The sequence below is a fragment of the Antedon mediterranea genome, chromosome 1 (genome assembly GCF_964355755.1).
Source record: "Antedon mediterranea chromosome 1, ecAntMedi1.1, whole genome shotgun sequence".
NCBI lineage: Eukaryota > Metazoa > Echinodermata > Crinoidea > Comatulida > Antedonidae > Antedon > Antedon mediterranea.
Window position 1 is genome coordinate 1,860,640 of NC_092670.1, and position 20,670 is coordinate 1,881,309.

The 20,670-nt window shown below is 34.1% G+C and overlaps 4 protein-coding genes across 6 annotated transcripts; 2 read left to right on the forward strand and 2 right to left on the reverse strand.

The window, feature by feature from the left end:
- The first annotated feature begins 916 nt into the window (after window positions 1–916).
- Window positions 917–16,330, forward strand: LOC140052707 (protein canopy 4-like). Its single transcript, XM_072098396.1, has 6 exons — window positions 917–1,112; window positions 1,620–1,740; window positions 14,799–14,885; window positions 15,009–15,141; window positions 15,488–15,611; window positions 15,775–16,330. The coding sequence occupies exons 1-6, from the start codon at window positions 1,004–1,006 to the stop codon at window positions 15,984–15,986; spliced, it is 786 nt and encodes a 261-aa protein (XP_071954497.1). The 5' UTR covers window positions 917–1,003; the 3' UTR covers window positions 15,987–16,330.
- On the forward strand, window positions 3,182–7,167 carry LOC140052698 (uncharacterized). Its single transcript, XM_072098383.1, has 6 exons — window positions 3,182–3,743; window positions 4,394–4,561; window positions 4,823–5,015; window positions 5,182–5,737; window positions 6,021–6,230; window positions 7,030–7,167. The coding sequence occupies exons 1-5, from the start codon at window positions 3,422–3,424 to the stop codon at window positions 6,225–6,227; spliced, it is 1,446 nt and encodes a 481-aa protein (XP_071954484.1). The 5' UTR covers window positions 3,182–3,421; the 3' UTR covers window positions 6,228–6,230; window positions 7,030–7,167.
- LOC140052688 (uncharacterized) lies at window positions 6,542–12,202 on the reverse strand. Its single transcript, XM_072098374.1, has 11 exons — window positions 12,183–12,202; window positions 11,240–11,503; window positions 10,892–10,955; window positions 10,329–10,491; window positions 9,909–10,164; window positions 9,477–9,632; window positions 8,938–9,243; window positions 8,634–8,766; window positions 8,285–8,421; window positions 7,863–8,043; window positions 6,542–7,291 (listed from the first exon to the last, which is right to left on the reverse strand). The coding sequence occupies exons 2-11, from the start codon at window positions 11,489–11,491 to the stop codon at window positions 7,032–7,034; spliced, it is 1,908 nt and encodes a 635-aa protein (XP_071954475.1). The 5' UTR covers window positions 11,492–11,503; window positions 12,183–12,202; the 3' UTR covers window positions 6,542–7,031.
- Window positions 16,209–20,489, reverse strand: LOC140052715 (uncharacterized). 3 transcript variants are annotated; one of them, XM_072098416.1, is made up of 7 exons: window positions 20,339–20,489; window positions 19,966–20,064; window positions 19,719–19,865; window positions 17,627–17,793; window positions 17,306–17,387; window positions 16,530–16,633; window positions 16,209–16,426 (listed from the first exon to the last, which is right to left on the reverse strand). In XM_072098416.1, exons 1-6 carry the CDS (start codon window positions 20,438–20,440, stop codon window positions 16,562–16,564), a joined length of 669 nt encoding a protein of 222 aa, XP_071954517.1. In that variant the 5' UTR covers window positions 20,441–20,489; the 3' UTR covers window positions 16,209–16,426; window positions 16,530–16,561. The 3 variants fall into 3 exon arrangements, with proteins under 3 accessions (XP_071954517.1, XP_071954508.1, XP_071954525.1); XM_072098407.1 differs by having other exon boundaries at window positions 16,209–16,633; XM_072098424.1 differs by lacking the exon at window positions 20,339–20,489 and adding an exon at window positions 20,265–20,299 and having other exon boundaries at window positions 16,209–16,633.
- Window positions 20,490–20,670: the final 181 nt, after the last annotated feature.

The following is a 20,670-nucleotide window of genomic DNA, read 5'->3' on the forward strand; positions in this document are numbered from 1 at the left end:
GAACAATACGCAATACGGGCTGAAGAATGGTAGCCATACCATGTAGGTGATGGGTGAGAGAACAAGGGAGAACAATACGCAATACGGGCTGAAGAATGGTAGCCATACCATGCAGGCACTGTGTTCTACTTATTTTGTAATGTCCAGAATAATTCATAACCGCTTATTCGCGTGAGGATAAATATAATAAGTTTTTGAAATTATATCTAATCACTTTTATTTATTTATTTTCAATCTTTCGACAATCAGAAACAAAAAAGTTGAACGGGGCTGTCGAGGTAAAGCAAAACTGTCACTACAAAAGATGTGCTTTAAACCCACGTCAACAATACATATCAACAAAAAAAAATTCAATACAAAACATAAAAACAAATAAAATACACTGTGCAAAAATTATATTGGAGATAGATGTTGAATTGAAGAGATCATGTTAAATTGTTGTTCATTCGTTAAAATACATGGCTTACTTATTCCATGGAGTAAAGAATACTCCATGCTTATTCCATGGACCTATAATTCATAGGTTCTTGCTTTATTCCGTTATAGCATGGAGCTATTTATAGAGGAAATTGCATTTGAAGGTATTTGTATGCTTAATTACCACCCGCCGCTTTGTTCATGAACATAAAACATTATCATAAACATCAATAAATTACGCCCTCTACAACTATAAAAAGGGAAAACCCCTTTAGGAGTACTCCACTTTACAAAGGTAAAATTGTTTTATAATTAGAACAATGAATCTCATTTTTTTAAACATAAACAAATAATCTAAAACAATTAGACAATATGCAATAATATAAATGTTTTGATTCAGTTTAATTTTGCATCTTAACATACAATTAGAAACTGAAACCTAAATTTTAAAAACCTAACACAACTATTTACATAATGGAATGGTCCAACATTGAAGACGCTAAAAAAGAATATAAGTATTTCCTTGTTTCACTTCTTCTTCTTGCTGGTAGAATAGACATTTTTGTAGGCCTACTGTAGAATAGAAATGGCGAACAAGGGGCACGTTTTGATTTACTTGTCTGTTATTTTAAAGCTGGCTTTGAGTCAGAGCGACGACCCAACAAATCCTCATAGAGATCCGTCAAAATGTGAAGGTAAGAAATATTGGAAACAGGCTAATAAATAGTAGTAGGCTAGGGCCTAGCTAGCAAGCAGTTGTACAACTCTCCATACAGTACCACGCCTGGTGTAGCACAGTACTATTTAGCTTCCAATCTGACTATTCTGTTGATTTTGGATCATTACTATGGGCTCTGGCCAAAAGCAATTATAATTATACCTACAATGTACATCTATCTATTTAATTGCACTAGGCCTAGGCTAGGCCTACTACCACCGCCGTGCAAAGGGCAGGCGCTAATATAAGGATCTGATGTACAGATTTAAATATTGTATATAGTTTATACTGTCACTGCACAGGTAGTTAAATTATTAACAACATAAAGTGGCCTTATACTTTATTTTAATCTGGTTATTAAAATAGAAAACATAATTTGGTTTCCAGATTTAATGATGAATAATAAATAATGTAATGTTTTAGTTTGATATTCTGTTTTTTAGATTTTCAATAATTGTTGAAAAATTCATTTCCTGTTTTGCAGTTTGTAAATATGTTGTTGACGAATTAGAGGGTAGCTTATCTGACACCTCAAAAACTCATGAGGTTTTAAGAATAGGACACGAGTTTGATAAAGAAGCTAAAGAAATAAAGTACAGGCATTCGTAAGTACATTAACTATTTTTAGGGATGCTTCTATATATAGATTAATTAATTTAGTTTCAGCAATTTACTCTATAACCAAATTTTGGAGTCCCCTTACACATGAAATACATGTGATAAATAAAACAGTAAATACAGAAATGTCTGGCTTACAACTTTGAGGCATAATACATTATTAAATGCATACAAATCAATAAAGGAAATGAATAATGGATCCATTTTATATACGAATAATGCATTTAATTATACATACAACATTAACCAATGATTGTTGTCTCAGCAAGAATTAATATGAGTACTGCATATATCTTAATGAATAATGCATACATGTTAATGAGTACTACTGTATTAATAATACATACATGTTAATGAGTACTATGAACAATGCATGAACCAAGTACAGAGAAATATAATCACAAATTTAAGCTCAATTTCACAACAAGAAAGTATTACTTTAGATTCCTATGGAAAGCCAAACCCGCCAAAAATACATAATACATACCATCCACCAATAATTAATTCGTACAAAATTCAAACCATCCAATATTATCTCATGCAGTTCAATGAAAACTTAAACCATTCACCTAGTATCTACACCATCCAATATAATGTGTGACCATCTATCACTAGCCCAAACGACAATACGCCGAACAAACTACCCATAACACAAACCATCTAAAGAATGTTGAGCCCAGGCAGCAATAATTGAATTAATCTAACGTTAATACAAGTATATATTAGTCAACTCATTTATCAACATTTCATGTAGTTCATGAACATTTCAAACAAAGCATCTTAATTATAGTTCATCGAATTATAATTCTAATACATTGCCTGTTTTATACACCGTTCGTCTGTTCAACAGTTGAAACAACTGTTTTGCACACGATACGCCCGTTCGTGAGTTCAAACCATGATATTTGAAGCATCGACTTTCCAAACAGCGATTTTTCGCACCGAACGTATTTTCTTGAGTTAAAGTGGTTGCATTTCAATCACTTACTTTTGATTGGCCAGTATTACACACCGTTCGCTTGTTCGTGATTTCAAACCATGATATTTGAAGCATCGACTTTCCAAACGGCGATTTTTCGCACCGAACGTATTTTCTTGAGTTAAAGTGGTTGCATTTCAATCACCTACTTTCGATTGGCCAGTATTACACACCGTTCGCTTGTTCGTGATTTAATGTGATAACATTTCATTCGACAACTTTTCAAACGTTAGCTTTTGGCTCCGCTTACGTATATATCAGTTGATATACTATTTTTTAATTTTCATACTTTCCATACATCAGTTTTGTACATCATTCGCATTTACGCATGTAAAGTGTAGATATTCCACTCGACAAGTTTTAAAACGGTAGTTTTTGTTTTATTGTTTAATTGTAACTGTTGGCGCCGATTTTATATTGGGGTGGGGGGGGGGGGGAGGTGTTCGGTACTGAATGTGAACAGTACACATTTTTAAATATGGTACCTCTACATGTCCGGAAATTACACTCTCTCAAAAAAGGGTTTTTTTTTCCGTAGTGTGTAATATTAAATCAACCACAACCACAACCGTAAGATGAGAACATTTTAGGAACAATGGACATGTTATGCCCTGAAATTGTACTCATTAAAAATATTCCAGCTAGAATAAAATGTATAGTCCCCTCTCATATTCCCAAAAGTCTTTAACATGGCGTATGTTCCTATTGCTATTGCTTTGCAAGAAATCTGTCAAACACTTGAACAGTATGTGAATGGTAACATTGATAGAAATCTATTAATGCCACTCCCAATGCGACTGGAGGTTATTATCGAAACGATAATCGGGCATGAAAATATCCGGTTAGAGGTAATCGATAATCTTGTAGCGAGTAAAAGAGCGATAGAAGAAGTCATTGGCCCAGGCCAGGTAGGAGACGAACATCCCACTACGGACTCTGCCATGATTCACACTGGCAGACCAGGACGGGCAAGATTTGTGATCGGGCGTAGTCAGCTGCAGTTCTTTGTGGGTGCGTATTATTTTTAGGCCTCCTAGGTTTTGGGCCTAGGCCTATGTATCATTATCTACTTTAATTATTTCTTGTCTTTGGTAAAGTGGCTACCATCGAAGTAAGTAATTCATTCATTAAATTAAATTCGTGTTTCGGAAGCCATCTTCTTCTTGAAGAGAGTGGCAAACAGTCGTAACCAGCCGAGCCTTAAAAACAATTATTTTTTGTTTTTTACGCTCGGCTGATCATGGTTGTTTATCATCTTTGTAAGATAGTAGCACGAACATAGTGTGTTTAATACAAATTTAAAGTAGGCCTAACGACCTTTACTTTTATGTGAAACAAATTTTGTAATTTAAATATTAATATATTGCATGACAAAAGGTAGGTAGGTTGCATGATAGGTAGGCCTACTGTATTATTTTTTTTTAAATTATTATGAGGCTCTTGCAATAATAAGCATGTAGAGTCTTTTTTCTCTCGAAAATATTACCTTACAGTACAGTACTTTGAATTATTTCTTAGAATTTTCTAGCCAATATATTATCCAATTCCCATATAACAATTTAGTATTAATAATGAACAAAATTTGGTGTTTTTGTAAACCTAATATTTTACTTTCCGTTCAGTCTTCTCTCCATAGTCAGTTATTTTCATTTACTTCGTAGACAACAACTTTACTGTTCAGGACATGAGTAAAATGTTTTCTGTAAGTAAAAGAACGATAGAAAGGAGGCTACAAGAATACAACATGACAACAAGAAACTACACAGATATTTCTTCCGAGTTTCTAGACGCGCGTATTGGCATGATAACCATGAATTTTCCAAGATCAGGTAGGTATTTAAAATATACAGAATGGCTTGTTTTGTTACGCGACGGACTTTAGAATAGAAGAAGTACTCCTTCGACATGATAAGCATACAAAATAAGGATTATTTTTTGAAAGGTTGGGTTAGATACGATGATCGCATCATTTATTGATGGGATGGGATTCTTTCTAAATGATAGAGAGTAGTACCACTGTTTGTAGCGGTAGCTATTTGCATAGTTTGCTTATTTGTTTTTCTTTATTCATCATTTCATCTTAACACTAGGACTTAAGTCAATTGAGGCTCATTTGATGAAAGACGGCATACGAGTACGAAGAGAAGCATTGCGAGATTCTGTCAAAAGGGTTGATCCCGTTGGGCGTCATTTGCGGTCTCTGCGTTGCATACGCAGACGAGTTTATTCAGTGCCATCTCCGTTGGCTCTGTGGCACATAGACGGGAATCATAAACTAATAAAGTAGGTCTACACGTTTACGATATGTTATGATCAAAACAGATTCGTAGGCAACCCGACGCAGATATGAAAAATGATAATGTAAATGTAAGAAATTTACATTTTATGATACAATAACATAAAAGTATTTTCAGTTTCCTTTATAATTGTCGTATGTTTGATTCTACAGATGGAGGTGTGTGATTCATGGAGGTATTGATGGTTATAGTAGAGCGATAGTGTACCTAAAACTCAGTACAAATAACAGGGCATGCACGGTTCTAACTTGTTTCCAGGAAGCTGTCAGAAAATGGGGATTGCCGTCGAGGGTGAGAGCGGACAAGGGGATCGAAAATGTTGATGTGGCTCGCTTAATGTTGAACCACCCTTCTAGAGGACCAGGCAGAGGTAGTTTTATTACTGGAAAAAGTGTTCATAACAGCAGGATTGAAAGATTGTGGAGAGATGTATTTGAGGCTGTTATATGTTCCTGGCGCACATTCTTTAGCAGTTTGGAAACCATGGGTTGTTTGGACCCAGATAACGAGGCGCATATTTTTATTTTACATTTCATTTATGTACCCATTATTAATAGTATGTTGATGGATTTCCAACTGATGTGGAACAACCACAAACTGCGGACCGAGCACAACAAAACCCCAAATCAATTGTTCATAATGGGTATACAAAATATTGCATCCGATGCAAGCATCATAGCGTCTGAGTACTTTGAAGCCATACCAGAGGTAACGTGGAGTTGTATAAATTAAAGTAATAAATAAAACCTTCATTTTATACGGTATTCTTGGATTTAGAATGTAAGGCGAACGGATGTTCGTATAATTTGTTTGTCGTAACAACTACGTTATTATAAACCTGTAACAAAAACTGTTTTAAAAATAGTCTCCCCGACACACACATTATACGTGAGAAACTACTTGTATAGTTAGCCGTTACCGTACACATTTTAATTTTACCGTGTCTTGTATGATCTACCTAATCTTCTTTCATTATTTTGGCTTATTGTAGGAAAGTGTTCAGCAGTATGGTATAGATCCAAACTCACCCCTTCCAGAAGAAAATGATGGTATAGTTGTCCCTGACACTGCCTGTCCAATGAATGATGAACAACTCTCTTTATTTAAGGATGAAATAGACAATGCGCTAAATAATGCAGTTGATATTTGGGATGCAACTCCTTATTTACGAGGCTTAGATATTGTTTCTGAATTTTGATGAGTAATAATGACTATTGTGAATGTTTAAAATAGAAAATTATCATAATGCATATATTAATAATTTGGTTGGCATTTACACTTTAGTATTGGAAATCAGGCTGTGTGAATATCGATTGTTTTGAAAAACAACTTATTCTCAAATGAATGTTAATGTTTTTATTAGTTAATTATATTAGGCCTAAAAATATCTGTGTAGATTGGGGATAGAGAGAGAGAGAGCATGTTGCACAATTTTACTGATTGGTGTATTTAATGACTGCCTTAATTGTTAATTAACAACAAGTTTCTTTAATTGTTAAAGAAAAACGTTTATTGCCATTAAATTGAAAAGGTTATTATATGTCCTAAAATCAATACCGTAGTCAACATATGATTTGCTTTAACATTTTTTCTACTGATGTGTAAACTAAATATGTTTGTTGAAAATAATGTTGTACTTAATGTTTCAAGAACTGCCGACACTAAAATGTTTAGAATCAAATATTATATTTCATTTATTTAGATCTACCCTGTACAGGGGGTTTAAGAACTGGTATGCCTAATGTTTAAAACGGAAATAATATGAAAACGTATTAGCTCATAACAACCCTTTCAACCATCGCTCATCTTCTTCTGTCATATATCTTTCCGTTATGTAAATACAAATTACCACCACTCTTTCTCAACGGTCACCTCCTCTATCCACTCTCCATGTCCTAAATTGAAGCATTATGGATTTTGCTCTGTGATTGAACCAACCCATATCTACAGTAGAAAACTTTATTTAAAGTATGTCACTTGCTTTGTTCTGACCCACTTAGGTCTACACATTACCAAAAAACTGTTGAGAAAATGCCAAATCATACATATTGAACAGTGTGTCTTTTGGCGGCAGACTGCATGTTAAACCTGGCCGTGGAAGTTGCATACTGTTAATACACGTGTTGGCAGACGGGAGAAAAGAACCTGCTGTTTCTGTAAATACTATTTGTGGATGGAGAACAAAACCCAACACTGGTTCTTCATCCGTTCCGGTCACAAACTGCAACAGATGACCAAGCGTCAGGTGACCTCTTCTACCACCTATGAAAAAGAGAGGTAAAAGTCAAAACAAATCAAGTCATAACAAAACCCTTTTAGCCATCGCATCAGTAAGTGACTTGGCTTAAATGCTTTGAATAGTTTTAACACTGCATGTTCTGATATGAATTAAAAGTAATGAGGTTTAAGAAAATTTGAAAAATGTCGGAGTAAAGCGAATTTATTTTGGTATGTTACGGTTATTGCTCTTTTTTGCCATTTTAGACACTGTTATTATATGGTTTGCGACGGCAACAACAAATACTTCACTTGTATAGCGGACACATCCACTACAAGTGTGCTCAATGCAATATTCCTTTATTGTTTGTTTATTGTTTTCCACACATAATAAACTTAAAGTTAAATTGTACTAAACAAAAAGTGACTTCAGAAATACACATAAATAAAAAAGGGTAAGTGTGTGGAAGCCAAAATAAGCTTGAGAACTTTAGGGCATGGCCACCGGTTAAAATAAGGGTTTAAACAAATAATGGATTGCATTATGCTACAGTAGGGCAGAAAAAGGAAAATATACGAACAGACAGTCTGTGTTTTTCTATAACTTATAACTTACTAGCAACCTCTCTGACGTAGTCCAGAAATTGGGCATATACAGAACTTTCAAATATCTTAGTGTTTGAGCCATCGCTGCCTTTAAAAGATGGCTTCAACAATTCTTTCATCTTTTTTACAGATAATAGTGCTGCAGGGCTGGGTCGAAAAAGATGAACAAATGTTGGTATGTGACAACAAAGCTATAGAAAATAATTAGATAAAATGGTAGACAAGTGAATTGAATTTACAATTTTCAGTTGATCATTGAACGCATTACATTATTGTTTCAAGCAGAGATGAAGCATTATAGTGATTGGATCTGACGTATGCATATCATTGTGTTTTAGTTACTTATTTAAAGATATGGATCAGAAGCTTAAACTGGCAGTAACTGGTTTTGCGCTCTGTATATGTATATTGTAGCAGTACTGTACGACATACCTGATATATCCCCAACTTTGCGAGTCCCTTTCTTAAATTGGTTATGCACTCAGAAGGAGCACTGCTGTTGACGAGTTCGTCGATAAGGTCACTGTGCATGAATTGTGGCAATTTGCCATTCTGGACGATACTCATAGCTGTTAAAAGATAACCATTTTTAAATACATTAAATCATTATAACAGTACCGTACTAGTAAAAAGAAACAAAATAAAACATACGGTATAAGGCTATTAGGAACCAATTTGGTGAAAACAATTGTTGCATTTACACGCCACGTCACACGTCAAGGAACCTCAAATAGCACCGTGAATCGCGTGATTTTATTGTAAGTAGACATTGAAAACCTACCCATTATTATGCCGATGTAGTAATATTCCTCGGGAACGTGTTCTTTCATACCGTTATCAAAATAACCATCTTTTATTGCTCTTAAAGCCAACACAAAAAATTCTTTCCTCGGGCCGCCATAATCGGCTGCTCTCTGTGTGTAAGATATGAAATTACTGTATAGCAACACGGTTAACATCTCATTTTAACTAAAATGCTTTGAATATATTCGATTAGTTTTTACAAATTCAATTGTTTTTTTTTATTATCATTGTATTTCAAAAGGTTAATTTTATTTATTACAATAAAAATGTATTTAATATACCTCATCATAGAATTGCACTTCCAGTGTTTTGCGGTAGTCGGCCATATCCCTAATTTCCGAAAAAGCAGTTGCAAGCACATCTTCTCTATTAATCATAATAAAATTTGTTTCCCCTTCGATTACCTCTGCTTCATCTTCTATCTCTAGTGGTCTTCCTGAAACAATAGCTTTTTGGTAATAACGTAGCACTTCTACAGGATTCCCATTAATGTTGTGGGTATTGCAGTAATTCACGGTATCTTTGACAATTGTTTCAATAGTAGTAAGAGCAGGTTCTCGTTCGTTACGTTCTGGTTCGTTAACAAACTAAAAATAACAATTATTTTTGTAAATGATGATACTCATCAAAACCGAAAGCTATAGTACATACTCTTGCAATAATACATAACTTCTATTATAACATAGCTAGGTAGCTTATCTTTTTCACTGAAATCGCACTATGTTTAGTTTTTTAGTTCTAAAAGTTGTTTATATAATTATATTTAAATAATGAACTAGGAACTAGCTTCACAGACATTGAATGAGTAGTGCCTACGTACAATGTTTTCAACAATTTCTAAGTCTAAGTTCTGTTCTGTTCTGTTCTGTTCTAAGTTCTCGGAGGCCGGTATTGGTTCGGTGGCCGGTATTGTTTCGGTGGCCGGTACTTCATGTAGTCCCGGTTCCAGGTCACTGTCTGAACTTGAATCTTCGTTCTGGGGTTCAATAAGAGAAGATAATGTACAGTAATATTGCGTGGTCGAGTGAAAAAAAAGTTGTTAGCCTAAATTATGATAGAAATATTCAAATTAAGCATTTTGTTATGTTAAAAATGTATTATACAAATCAAATAAAAAAAGGAGAATATTGATAATATCTGAAAACCGGTAATTACCGGCAAGTCCGTATCGGGAAAATTGATTTTCAATTCTCGTTTCTGAAAACTGAAACTGATTACCAATACTACTTTCTTCTCTTTCACAGGTAATTACCATGCAATATTTGATGTGCACTTTCATGTTCTTCATGGAAATGTTGGCCCTACAATTTAAACATTTTTCTCGGGCTTCCACTAATGGTATTTCTGCCTCCGGTATATCCCGCTGCAATGGGCGAATGTATAATTTTCCAGAACCAAATGTTCTAAGGTCTTGAACTTTACATGGCCCGTAATGGACAACAATCAGTTTTTTGCGATCACCTGTTGTTATCTCAAACCCTCCGCAATTTGCAAGCAACGGAAATGTTCTACAAAAACAAATTAAAAATAAATATGTAGAATTTTGTTCTCATTTGCAAACTGTCATAAGCATCATCATCATAGTTGATTATTTTCTCTTTAACAAACAGTATTTTGGCAAAATCACCACAGAAAACATTTCGATGTGAAAACATTAGAAAAATTATCTTACTTAAATACCAGGTTGCAAAAATCGTCTTGATTGCCTTCCGCTGGAAACACAATTTTCTTCTCGCCATAGCCGTTATCTTTCAGTTTTCGACGTTGGGCTACAGTAGGAACAGTTTCCATTTTGTGTTCCATGAGGCATACTAAAAATCTTGTCAATGTTCTTCCTAAAAAAGGATAAAATATCTTATAAAAACCATCTTTTATTAATAATCATTTCGGTCAATTAAGAAGATAAGACCTCCTTGTATTATTATTAGGCATGTTTTTTGGTTAAATAGCAAATTTTGTTACATGGGCTAATTGTTGGAGGTTAGCAAATATACAGATATGTTAGGAAATACATAACATCGTTATTCTTTTTATTATATGTTTAATAAAACTGTTAACATTTCAACTTTATATAAAAAACATACACCAATAAACCTGATTGGCAGTATTATCCGAACTCAACTATAACATGACGTAATAACTGTACCGACCTAAATACATTACACACGACAGCTTCTAAACTCTCATTGTGAAAATACAATTAAAATTGATGCGATAAAACAATTAGCATCGTACCTTTTCCAGATGGTTTACTACTGGTACTGTTGTTGCTATGACCCCTGTTATATGGGGTTTGTCTCTGAAATAATATTATATGTACACAGTGATAAAAACTCGTTCAAAATGTTAATTTTACTTGTAATACAAAAAATATATGATGTTTTACTGAACGGCCAGGTAAGTCTCCAACAAAATTAATAAAAATGTGATGGACAACATGTTAAAATGTGGCACCATTGTATTGAAAATTATTTAAACTGGATTGGTACAGGCGCGGAGCCACTTAATAAGCTATCTATCGGTACAATAGTAAACGATTCGGGTGCCAAGAAGAAGGGGGTTTAGTAACATGATGCAACTTACATAATTTCGATTGAACAGTCGTCTGTGTTCACTCGCAATACTTTGGTCTCTGCTAGGCGTACTGCTGGTGCTAGCACTGGAACTCAACGTAGATCTACTACTAGGCCTACTAGTACTAGCAGCATGACTAGTGGTTGTAGTAGTACTAAGCTCACTACTACTATTGGAAATGGTAGCAGACGAAGGAGTGTTTGTGATAGAATTTGCTAACCCCTGCAGCACCTGCAAAACACTACGTAAATCATCTGACATACTGGATGATACCTGAAACGAATGAGTCCATACAACTTGTATTTACACTTTTTCACAATTTCACGTTAATTTATCACATTTTAAGTTTATATACTAGAAAATCAATATTATTCCTAGAGCCTAGTAGGCCTATATGGTTTAGAGCTATTTGGCAAAATAAAAAATAATTGTTCAGTGGTAGGCTTCTGTACTATTATTATTATTAATAAATACAACCATTGATTAAAATATCGGTCTACGCACAATCGGAGGTTTATATATAATTTAATATAAGTATGTGTAATAATAATAATATTATATTATAGGCCTAGCTAGGGCCTGGCCTAGCTGGATAATTCCTATAATTAGTAATTTCAGCTACAAAATCCAGGTTCCAATCCTGGTCACCACTCATGGCACTAATTGTAGCTTTTTATAAAATAATGATAATAATTCCAATATTAATAATTATTAGGCCTATGCCTAGTATTAGTATTGTAAGTAGGCCTAGGGCCTATATCATGCCTAGCCTGCTAGGCCTATCTAGGCCTATACAGAAAAGTATAACAATAACTTAAACCATCATCAATTTCACCTACAAAATCGATAAAACACAGAATTTAAAATAATAATAATAATAAAACAGGAAAACACTATTAAACATTATTATATTTATTTATCTACCTATCATCAGTATACGTACGGTACGTACCTTTTTGGTCTTCCTGAGCTGAATCAATTCAAAAATCAGCATCAATGTGTGAAAAATGACGAACTACGCAGTTGAATAGCCCCCCATCCATAACAGCGTTGGGTTATTTAATGCATGATGAATAACAAATAATTATGATTTAATAACAAATACACATGTTTTTATTTAATCCATGATAAATATTCGTAAAATATGTTTATTCGGATATTTATTAATTACGTCTCCACTATAGTCTATAAAACATAATGAATGTCATTATTTCAAAAAAAATAGGCCTACCCCGTAAACAAATGGAAGCTTCTCAACAACAGTTAATTTATGCATCATATAGAGAGCACAGAGCAGAAAATGGCTCTAGGCCGGCCTCATCCTAGCAGCCGCCGCACAGGGGGAGAGAGAAGCACAACACCAGCTCTCTCTCTCTCCCCTGTCTCTCCCCCACAGGCGGGTGAGGTGGGTGTTACCCCGGGCCTAGTTGTGGGGCGTAAAATTGTAACAGGCCCACAAGCTAAATTATATTATTTCATTCTGGTTTTTTTTTCATTATTTAAGTTTGTGATAATGTGTGTAACCAGGGAGATGTAAAATAAATTTATAAATTAGTTTACATCTCCCTGACCTGTGTGTGTAACGTAGGCCTAAGTAAGTGTCATACAGTCGTATTAGTTGACATTCACCCCCCGCCCCTCAATATTAAATCGGCGCCAACAGTTACAATTTAACAATAAAACAATAAATGTGCGAACAACTACCGTTTAAAACTTGTCGAGTGGAATATCTACACTTTACATGCGTAAATGCGAATGATGTACAAAACTGACTATGGAAAGTATGAAAATTAAAAATTAGTATATCAACTGATATATACGTAAGCGGAGCCAAAAGCTAACGTTTGAAAAGTTGTCGAATGAAATGTTATCACATTAAATCACGAACAAGCGAACGGTGTGTAATACTGGCCAATCGAAAGTAGGTGATTGAAATGCAACCACTTTAACTCAAGAAAATACGTTCGGTGCGAAAAATCGCCGTTTGGAAAGTCGATGCTTCAAATATCATGGTTTGAAATCACGAACAAGCGAACGGTGTGTAATACTGGCCAATCAAAAGTAAGTGATTGAAATGCAACCACTTTAACTCAAGAAAATACGTTCGGTGCGAAAAATCGCTGTTTGGAAAGTCGATGCTTCAAATATCATGGTTTGAACTCACGAACGGGCGTATCGTGTGCAAAACAGTTGTTTCAACTGTTGAACAGACGAACGGTGTATAAAACAGGCAATGAATTAGAATTATAATTCGATGAACTATAATTAAGATGCTTTGTTTGAAATGTTCATGAACTACATGAAATGTTGATAAATGAGTTGACTAATATATACTTGTATTAACGTTAGATTAATTCAATTATTGCTGCCTGGGCTCAACATTCTTTAGATGGTTTGTGTTATGGGTAGTTTGTTCGGCGTATTGTCGTTTGGGCTAGTGGTAGATGGTCACACATTATATTGGATGGTGTAGATACTAGGTGAATGGTTTAAGTTTTCATTGAACTGCATGAGATAATATTGGATGGTTTAAATTTTGTACGAATTAATTATTGGTGGATGGTATGTATTATGTATTTTTGGCGGGTTTGGCTTTCCATAGATTCCTCCATAAACTATATAATACAACGATTGTAGGAGCAATAGGAACTAGAACTATTCCTCCATAAACTATATAATACAACGATTGTAGGAGCAGTAGGAACTAGAACTATTCCTCCATAAACTATATAATACAACGATTGTAGGAGCAATAGGAACTAGAACTATTCCTCCATAAACTATATAATACAACGATTGTACAGTAGGAGCAATAGGAACTAGAACTATTCCTCCATAAACTATATAATACAACGATTGTAGGAGCAATAGGAACTAGAACTATTCCTCCATAAACTATATAATACAACGATTGTAGGAGCAATAGGAACTAGAACTATTCCTCCATAAACTATATAATACAACGATTGTAGGAGCAATAGGAACTAGAACTATTCCTCCATAAACTATATAATACAACGATTGTAGGAGCAATAGGAACTAGAACTATTCCTCCATAAACTATATAATACAACGATTGTACAGTAGGAGCAATAGGAACTAGAACTATTCCTCCATAAACTATATAATACAACGATTGTACAGTAGGAGCAATAGGAACTAGAACTATTCCTCCATAAACTATATACTACAACGATTGTAGGAGCAATAGGAACTAGAACTATTCCTCCATAAACTATATACTACAACGATTGTAGGAGCAGTAGGAACTAGAACTATTCCTCCATAAACTATATAATACAACGATTGTAGGAGCAATAGGAACTAGAACTATTCCTCCATAAACTATATACTACAACGATTGTAGGAGCAATAGGAACTAGAACTATTCCTCCATAAACTATATAATACAACGATTGTAGGAGCAATAGGAACTAGAACTATTCCTCCATAAACTATATAATACAACGATTGTAGGAGCAATAGGAACTAGAACTATTCTAGAATATGACAAATACTGTGTCTACTGTAATTCGTAATTATAGCTTAAATCGTTTTTATTTTACAGTGAAACCAGACTGATAGATGTGCTGGAACAAGTTTGTGAAAGAATATTGAAGTATAACATCCATGCTGAAAGAGAGGCAAGCCGAAGGTATTTAACTGGTTTTGTGGTTAAGGTACCCGATGTCTTTATTGGTTCTGGTACCCGATGTCTTTGTTGGTTCTAAGTTCAACAATTCTGATGTTCAATTTTGTTTTTTTCAAAACGTTTCAGGTTTGCAAAAGGAACCGCTGAAACAATGCAGACGCTGATGAACTTACGAGATAAAGGGGTCAAAGTTGAACTTGGAATACCAGATAACATGTGGGAAGTACCAGGTGCTCCCATATATAAAATGAAACAATACGTAAGTATCTCACGTTATCAGTTAATTACGCACCATATGATAAGTTAATTATATTTACAGTCCGTGTAAGAATGAACTGATGGAAAATGCTAAAATCTTATCCAGGGAGGTTTTATACCTTCATCATATTCATGAATTTTGTCATATTATTAATTATTAATAATAAGAATACAGTCGAAGTTAACATACAGCCTAGAGGTTGAGGGCATTGAGGCATGTCTTCATCACCTATACGGTGCATGGCCTCATTTGGGTATACCATAGTCTTCTTATGATAGCCTAAATTTATTTAACAGTTGAAAGAGTGACAATAAAATACTGTAATACTTTGCTCATTTTTTTCTAGTGTGATTCACTAATTGAGCAATATGAAGATGTGATAAATGATTGGTATTTTGCCGAACCAGATGAAAGGACTGACCTAACAAACCTTCTGTGTCTAGATAACTACCTAGCTAAGGGTGACCAAGGTAATATAAAGAACTGACCTAACAAACCTTCTATGTGGCAGTGATATGGGTAGTGACATCATCATGTCCATATATGGGCACATCATATTTTATTGTCACATAGAGACAAGTTTGATAGTGTAAGCAGAGCTTAAATTATTGAAACTTTTTTTTTATTCCCAAGAGTGTTTAAAGGAAGTTTGGACCGGTAAAGAGCGAGTGGACTTTGATGGTGACCAAGAAGATGAGGAGAAACAAGAGAAAAAAAAAAAAACAGGCAAAAAACGTAAGAAAAACAACACGCAGGATGGTGAAAAGAAGAAAAAGGCAAAAAAAGGCATTCATTTGAATTCAGAAAATATCCACTCAACAGTACACAGCAAAACAGAACTTTGAATATTTAATCATTTTAACACCTTTTTTGTTTTCAAATTCAACATTTTACTCAGCAAGCGTTATTTAAAAGTTAGAAAAAGGGGAGTTTATAGTGTTTAATAGTTTAATATGTAAATAGTTGAAATATTTCATTACATCAGAGTATACATTTTCATAAAATAATCGAACAATTTAAACAATGTACATTTTTGGAACATTCCATTTTAATAGCTTTGCAACAACTTTTATATAAATGTTTACAGTACTTTCAGGTTTCAGAATTGCATGCAATTTTTATATTTAAAAAGATTATTTGTTATTATAAAATATGTTTTAGTAATTAGAGTTATATACGGTAGCTAACCACGAAATACATTTTGAAAGTTATATTGTTGTTTTTTTATGTTGTGTTGATTTGGAACTGTGCAACGACAAACTTGTTCTGCGACTTTCACACATTTCTACCAATGTAGAATTTGTTATAAAAGATTACATTTAGACCTCTCTTCCCTAGCTCTATCAACTTTTTTATACAGAACACTATAAAAAAAAAGGTATACATACAATAATTACAACCTTAGAGTCCTGTCTCAAGTTTAGTTTGGTACAGTTTTTTGTAACACTTTTACAAGATTTGAAGTTGCCAACTGAAGTGGTGTTTTTTCTTCCTAGTATAAAACAATTATTTGATAATATTAAAAATCATATCACAATACAAAATTAAATTCTTCACCCTGTATTTAAGATAAGATAAGATAAATCTTTATTGTCATGAACACAACAAGGCGAACATGAAATTGGTTTTCCTTGATGCTTAAAAACATACAATATATAAAACATTAAAAATATCAATACAATACATTAAAACTATATACAGAAGTAAACAAACTATCTTTGGAATGTTGTGTTGGAAACATGAATTCCTACATCGAGTGGTATTGCACATTAAAGGACGAATTCTACCTGATTTATTAACAACATATTTATCATTCAATGGGTGTGAGTTATCTTCCATTATTTTGTTAACTTGGCTAATAACATCGCGCCTGTAAACTGCGTCGATAACACTGAAATTCCTTCCTATTATTTTACTAGCAGTTTTCATAGTACGGTCAAGTTTCATTTTATCATTAGCACTCAGACTATTGTACCAAACAACACAGTTGAAAGTTACAACACTAAGAATAACACTCTGGTGAAACATAAAAAGTACATAATTATTTCACTCTGAAAGAGCTTTCTGAGAAGGTACAGCCGTTGATTACATTTTTAAATAATATTTACAGTATTTGCATTCCAATTTAATTCACAATTTACTGTGTTGTTTATAAAATATTTACCTTATTTTGTGCTGTCAAATCTGCACCATTCTTCACTAAATACGTAGCAACCTCAGTCCTGTCCTCTTCACAAGCTAAATGTCTAAAAGACGAAAAAGAAAGTTTACAGGAAATTTACAGCAATGACAGTGCTGTAGCCACAAGAAATAAAGTGGTGAGGTTGTTGCAAGAAAATTAAACTCTGTATGAAAAAGTGGTCAGGTTGAACCTTACCAACCATAATGTACCAAAGAGTACAATTACTTTATTTACATACAAACTAATACAATACATATTGAAATACAATCAATCAAGGTTATTATAAATTGCATTCTAACTTACAAAGCTGTGTTACCAACGGAATCTTGAAGTCCAAGTTGGCAGTGATGGTCAATAAAAAGTTCTACTATTTTCAAATGACCTTTGGATGTGGCGCGATGGAGCGGTGTTGACCCCATGTGGTCACCTTGGTCTGGGTCTGCTCCATTCTCCAACAAAACCTTTGCAATCTGAAAAAAAAGAGTATAAATCGTAAGTTAATTTTTTAATTAAAAATGTTGATATTAAAACCTGGATAAAAGTGCTCCTGTTGCTAATTATGTATAAATGCAGTTACAGTACTGACTACAAATCATGTACCATAACCCGCGTTTGTCGCGCGTGTAAAATATGTGTAATTGCCGCGTGCCTGTATTTGCCGTGTGGACCATGACGTCATCACTTTGTAGCTTTTTACTGGTAAAATATGGAACTCCCGGTACGACGCCCGCGACAACACACACGTGGGTATCTGTTTGTTTCTATTGTTTAGGCCTACCATCATATGTAATCTGAACCCGCCCGTTACTGTATGCAACAAAGTTTATTTTTTCTCTATTGTTAGGCAAACAATAAATAAGAAAGTTTATAGAATTCATGTAAATTGTTTTTCATCGGGGTTTTGTTTAGAGTTCACGTCGTATCATTTTATATAATGTGAGGCTTACAGAGAGAAGTGTACAACAGGGAGGCTAGAATAGAGAGCTACTAATACTATACCTACTAAGCCCCCGACAACAACAAAACATATTTAGCGATCTTTAATAGGTCAATAAATAGCCTAATAATAGTAATATTATAAAATGATGTTTCCTTGTATTTTCCTAACCGTAAGCCAAATATTTAATTTAAAATACAGAGCTAGTGTTTATTTTAGGCCAAGAAGTACAGTATGTATTCGCTCAAATAACTGTGACTGTGAATGGGTTTTCCGCCGCTCGGTGTAGAAAGTCAAATGATTACGTTCTTCTAACACGTTTATTAAATGTCTTTTAGTATATTTCTATCTAACATGTCTGCATTGTATACTTGCTTTATGAATTCTCTGCTTATGTAACGACTTAATAAGTTGCTAAATTGACGTTTATAAAGCAGATATTTGTCTGACATCAGCCCATGTTTATAATGAAAACAAAACAAGGTTCCGAAAATGGTACAGTCCAAAATGGGGTGTGCAATTAAATAATATCAACGTAAACATGCGCACGGTATCAGGGCTGTAATTATAAGAGAACTGATTTCCCCTGGACGGGAAATGGTAAAAACTTGTATTTATTCGACCTCGCTTCTCTCTCGCTCTGGCTGTGTGCGGAGGATCGCTCCAACGTGGTTTCGTGGAGCATGGTTTCGTGGAGCGATTAATGGTCCAGTCCGTAACAGGGGTGTACATTGTTTACCGCGCTAAATACATGCATGTCAATACTGGCGTTGTAATACTATATAAATGTTTTCCTCCCCGACGGGGAATGGTAAAATCTTTATGTTATTATTTGGCCTAGCAACTGTGTGTACCTGTGTGAACTCCATGGATGAACTCTACAACGTGGTGTGTACAGAAAGTACGTCATTCGGCCACCAGTGACGATCGTGTTTTGAAAGATATTGTTGGGTCTTTTCTACCTTGTTTTTTTAATGAGTTTTCTCAAATACTTAATAAATATGACTTAAAAATATATATAAACAAACCCTGAAAGCAAACTAGGCCTAGAATAGTAGTACTGTACTCCCGGTAGTACTAGTAGGCCTACTAACTAGGCCTAGTATTTTCAATCACAGACATAGCCTAATTGCATCATGGAGGTTTTTACCTTCATTATTGCAGTATGATAAATAAATCGATTTTTTATTTCAAATAGGCCTATATTTTGTTATATAAAATGCTGTTATCCTGTACTGTAATTCCAGTTATTGTCTGTTTGATAATAATAATATATATGAACAAAACATCAACAAATTATAAATACAGTTCGCTGCAGTTGAATTACTCAATGCAGTAATGCATGAGTGAATATGGACAGTATTGTTAGTACCTAATTACACGCGAGTCACGCGTTTTTCACACCCGTGTAAAATGTGTGGGCTTGGTATATGATATGTAGTCAGTACTGTACAGTACCTCAAACCAATCTTTGGAAGCTGCATAATGGAGCGGAATTTGGCGTGTTTGGTTCGTCGCATTCACTTTAGCACCACTTTTTAGTAAAAGCTGTAAAATCTCTTTTCTGCCAGCTGATGACGCTATATGCAGAGAAGACCAATCCGCCTAAGAGTAAGAGAACAATGTCAATGTACTCTAATTAGATTTGTTTACAGATGAGACATTAGTAGTACAGTACACAAACTTTTTAAACTGTGATGCCTACCTCATCAGTAGCATTGACATCTGCTCCTTTATCCAAAAGATAAGATACTATGTGGAGATGACCTGCTGATGATGCCCAGTGAAGAGGAGTGCGTTGAACCTAAAAGTACACAATAAATGAAGACAAATATTTCAATGATTAAAACTATAAATTTAAAATCTAAAAACAAAATTATACCAGTCTACAACACTCTTTTTAAACTAAAAACTAACTAATTTTAATTAAGCATTAGCTTTCAAAACCAATAAATGTGATGTTCAGTTCCCTTTTTGCTGTGTCATTTAAATGAAAATAACCACCTTCACTTCAACCAGCCAGCCAGCCATTCACAAAAACATAACAATCTGTTTTTTGTTTCACTCAAATTAGTTACCTGATCCACTTTTGATATCAAATTTGGTTCTGTCTCAATTTTAGACGACAACAAATTAAGATCTCCGTCATACGCTAATATGCATGATTCTAAGTTAGACATTTTTATAATACTGTAATAATATAATTTCAAGAATACTCTTCAAAAATGCTTGTTACCACAGTGTAAAAATGTATGTGTGTAGTGTAGTCTGCTCTTGATCCACTGTAAACATATTTTTGCATAATCTCTTTATTCCTTTTAAAAATAAGCTTATTACAACCTAATCAAATTAATAATTAATTGTATTCATACCTATATTTATAACGTGTACATTAACGTAGACTTAAACA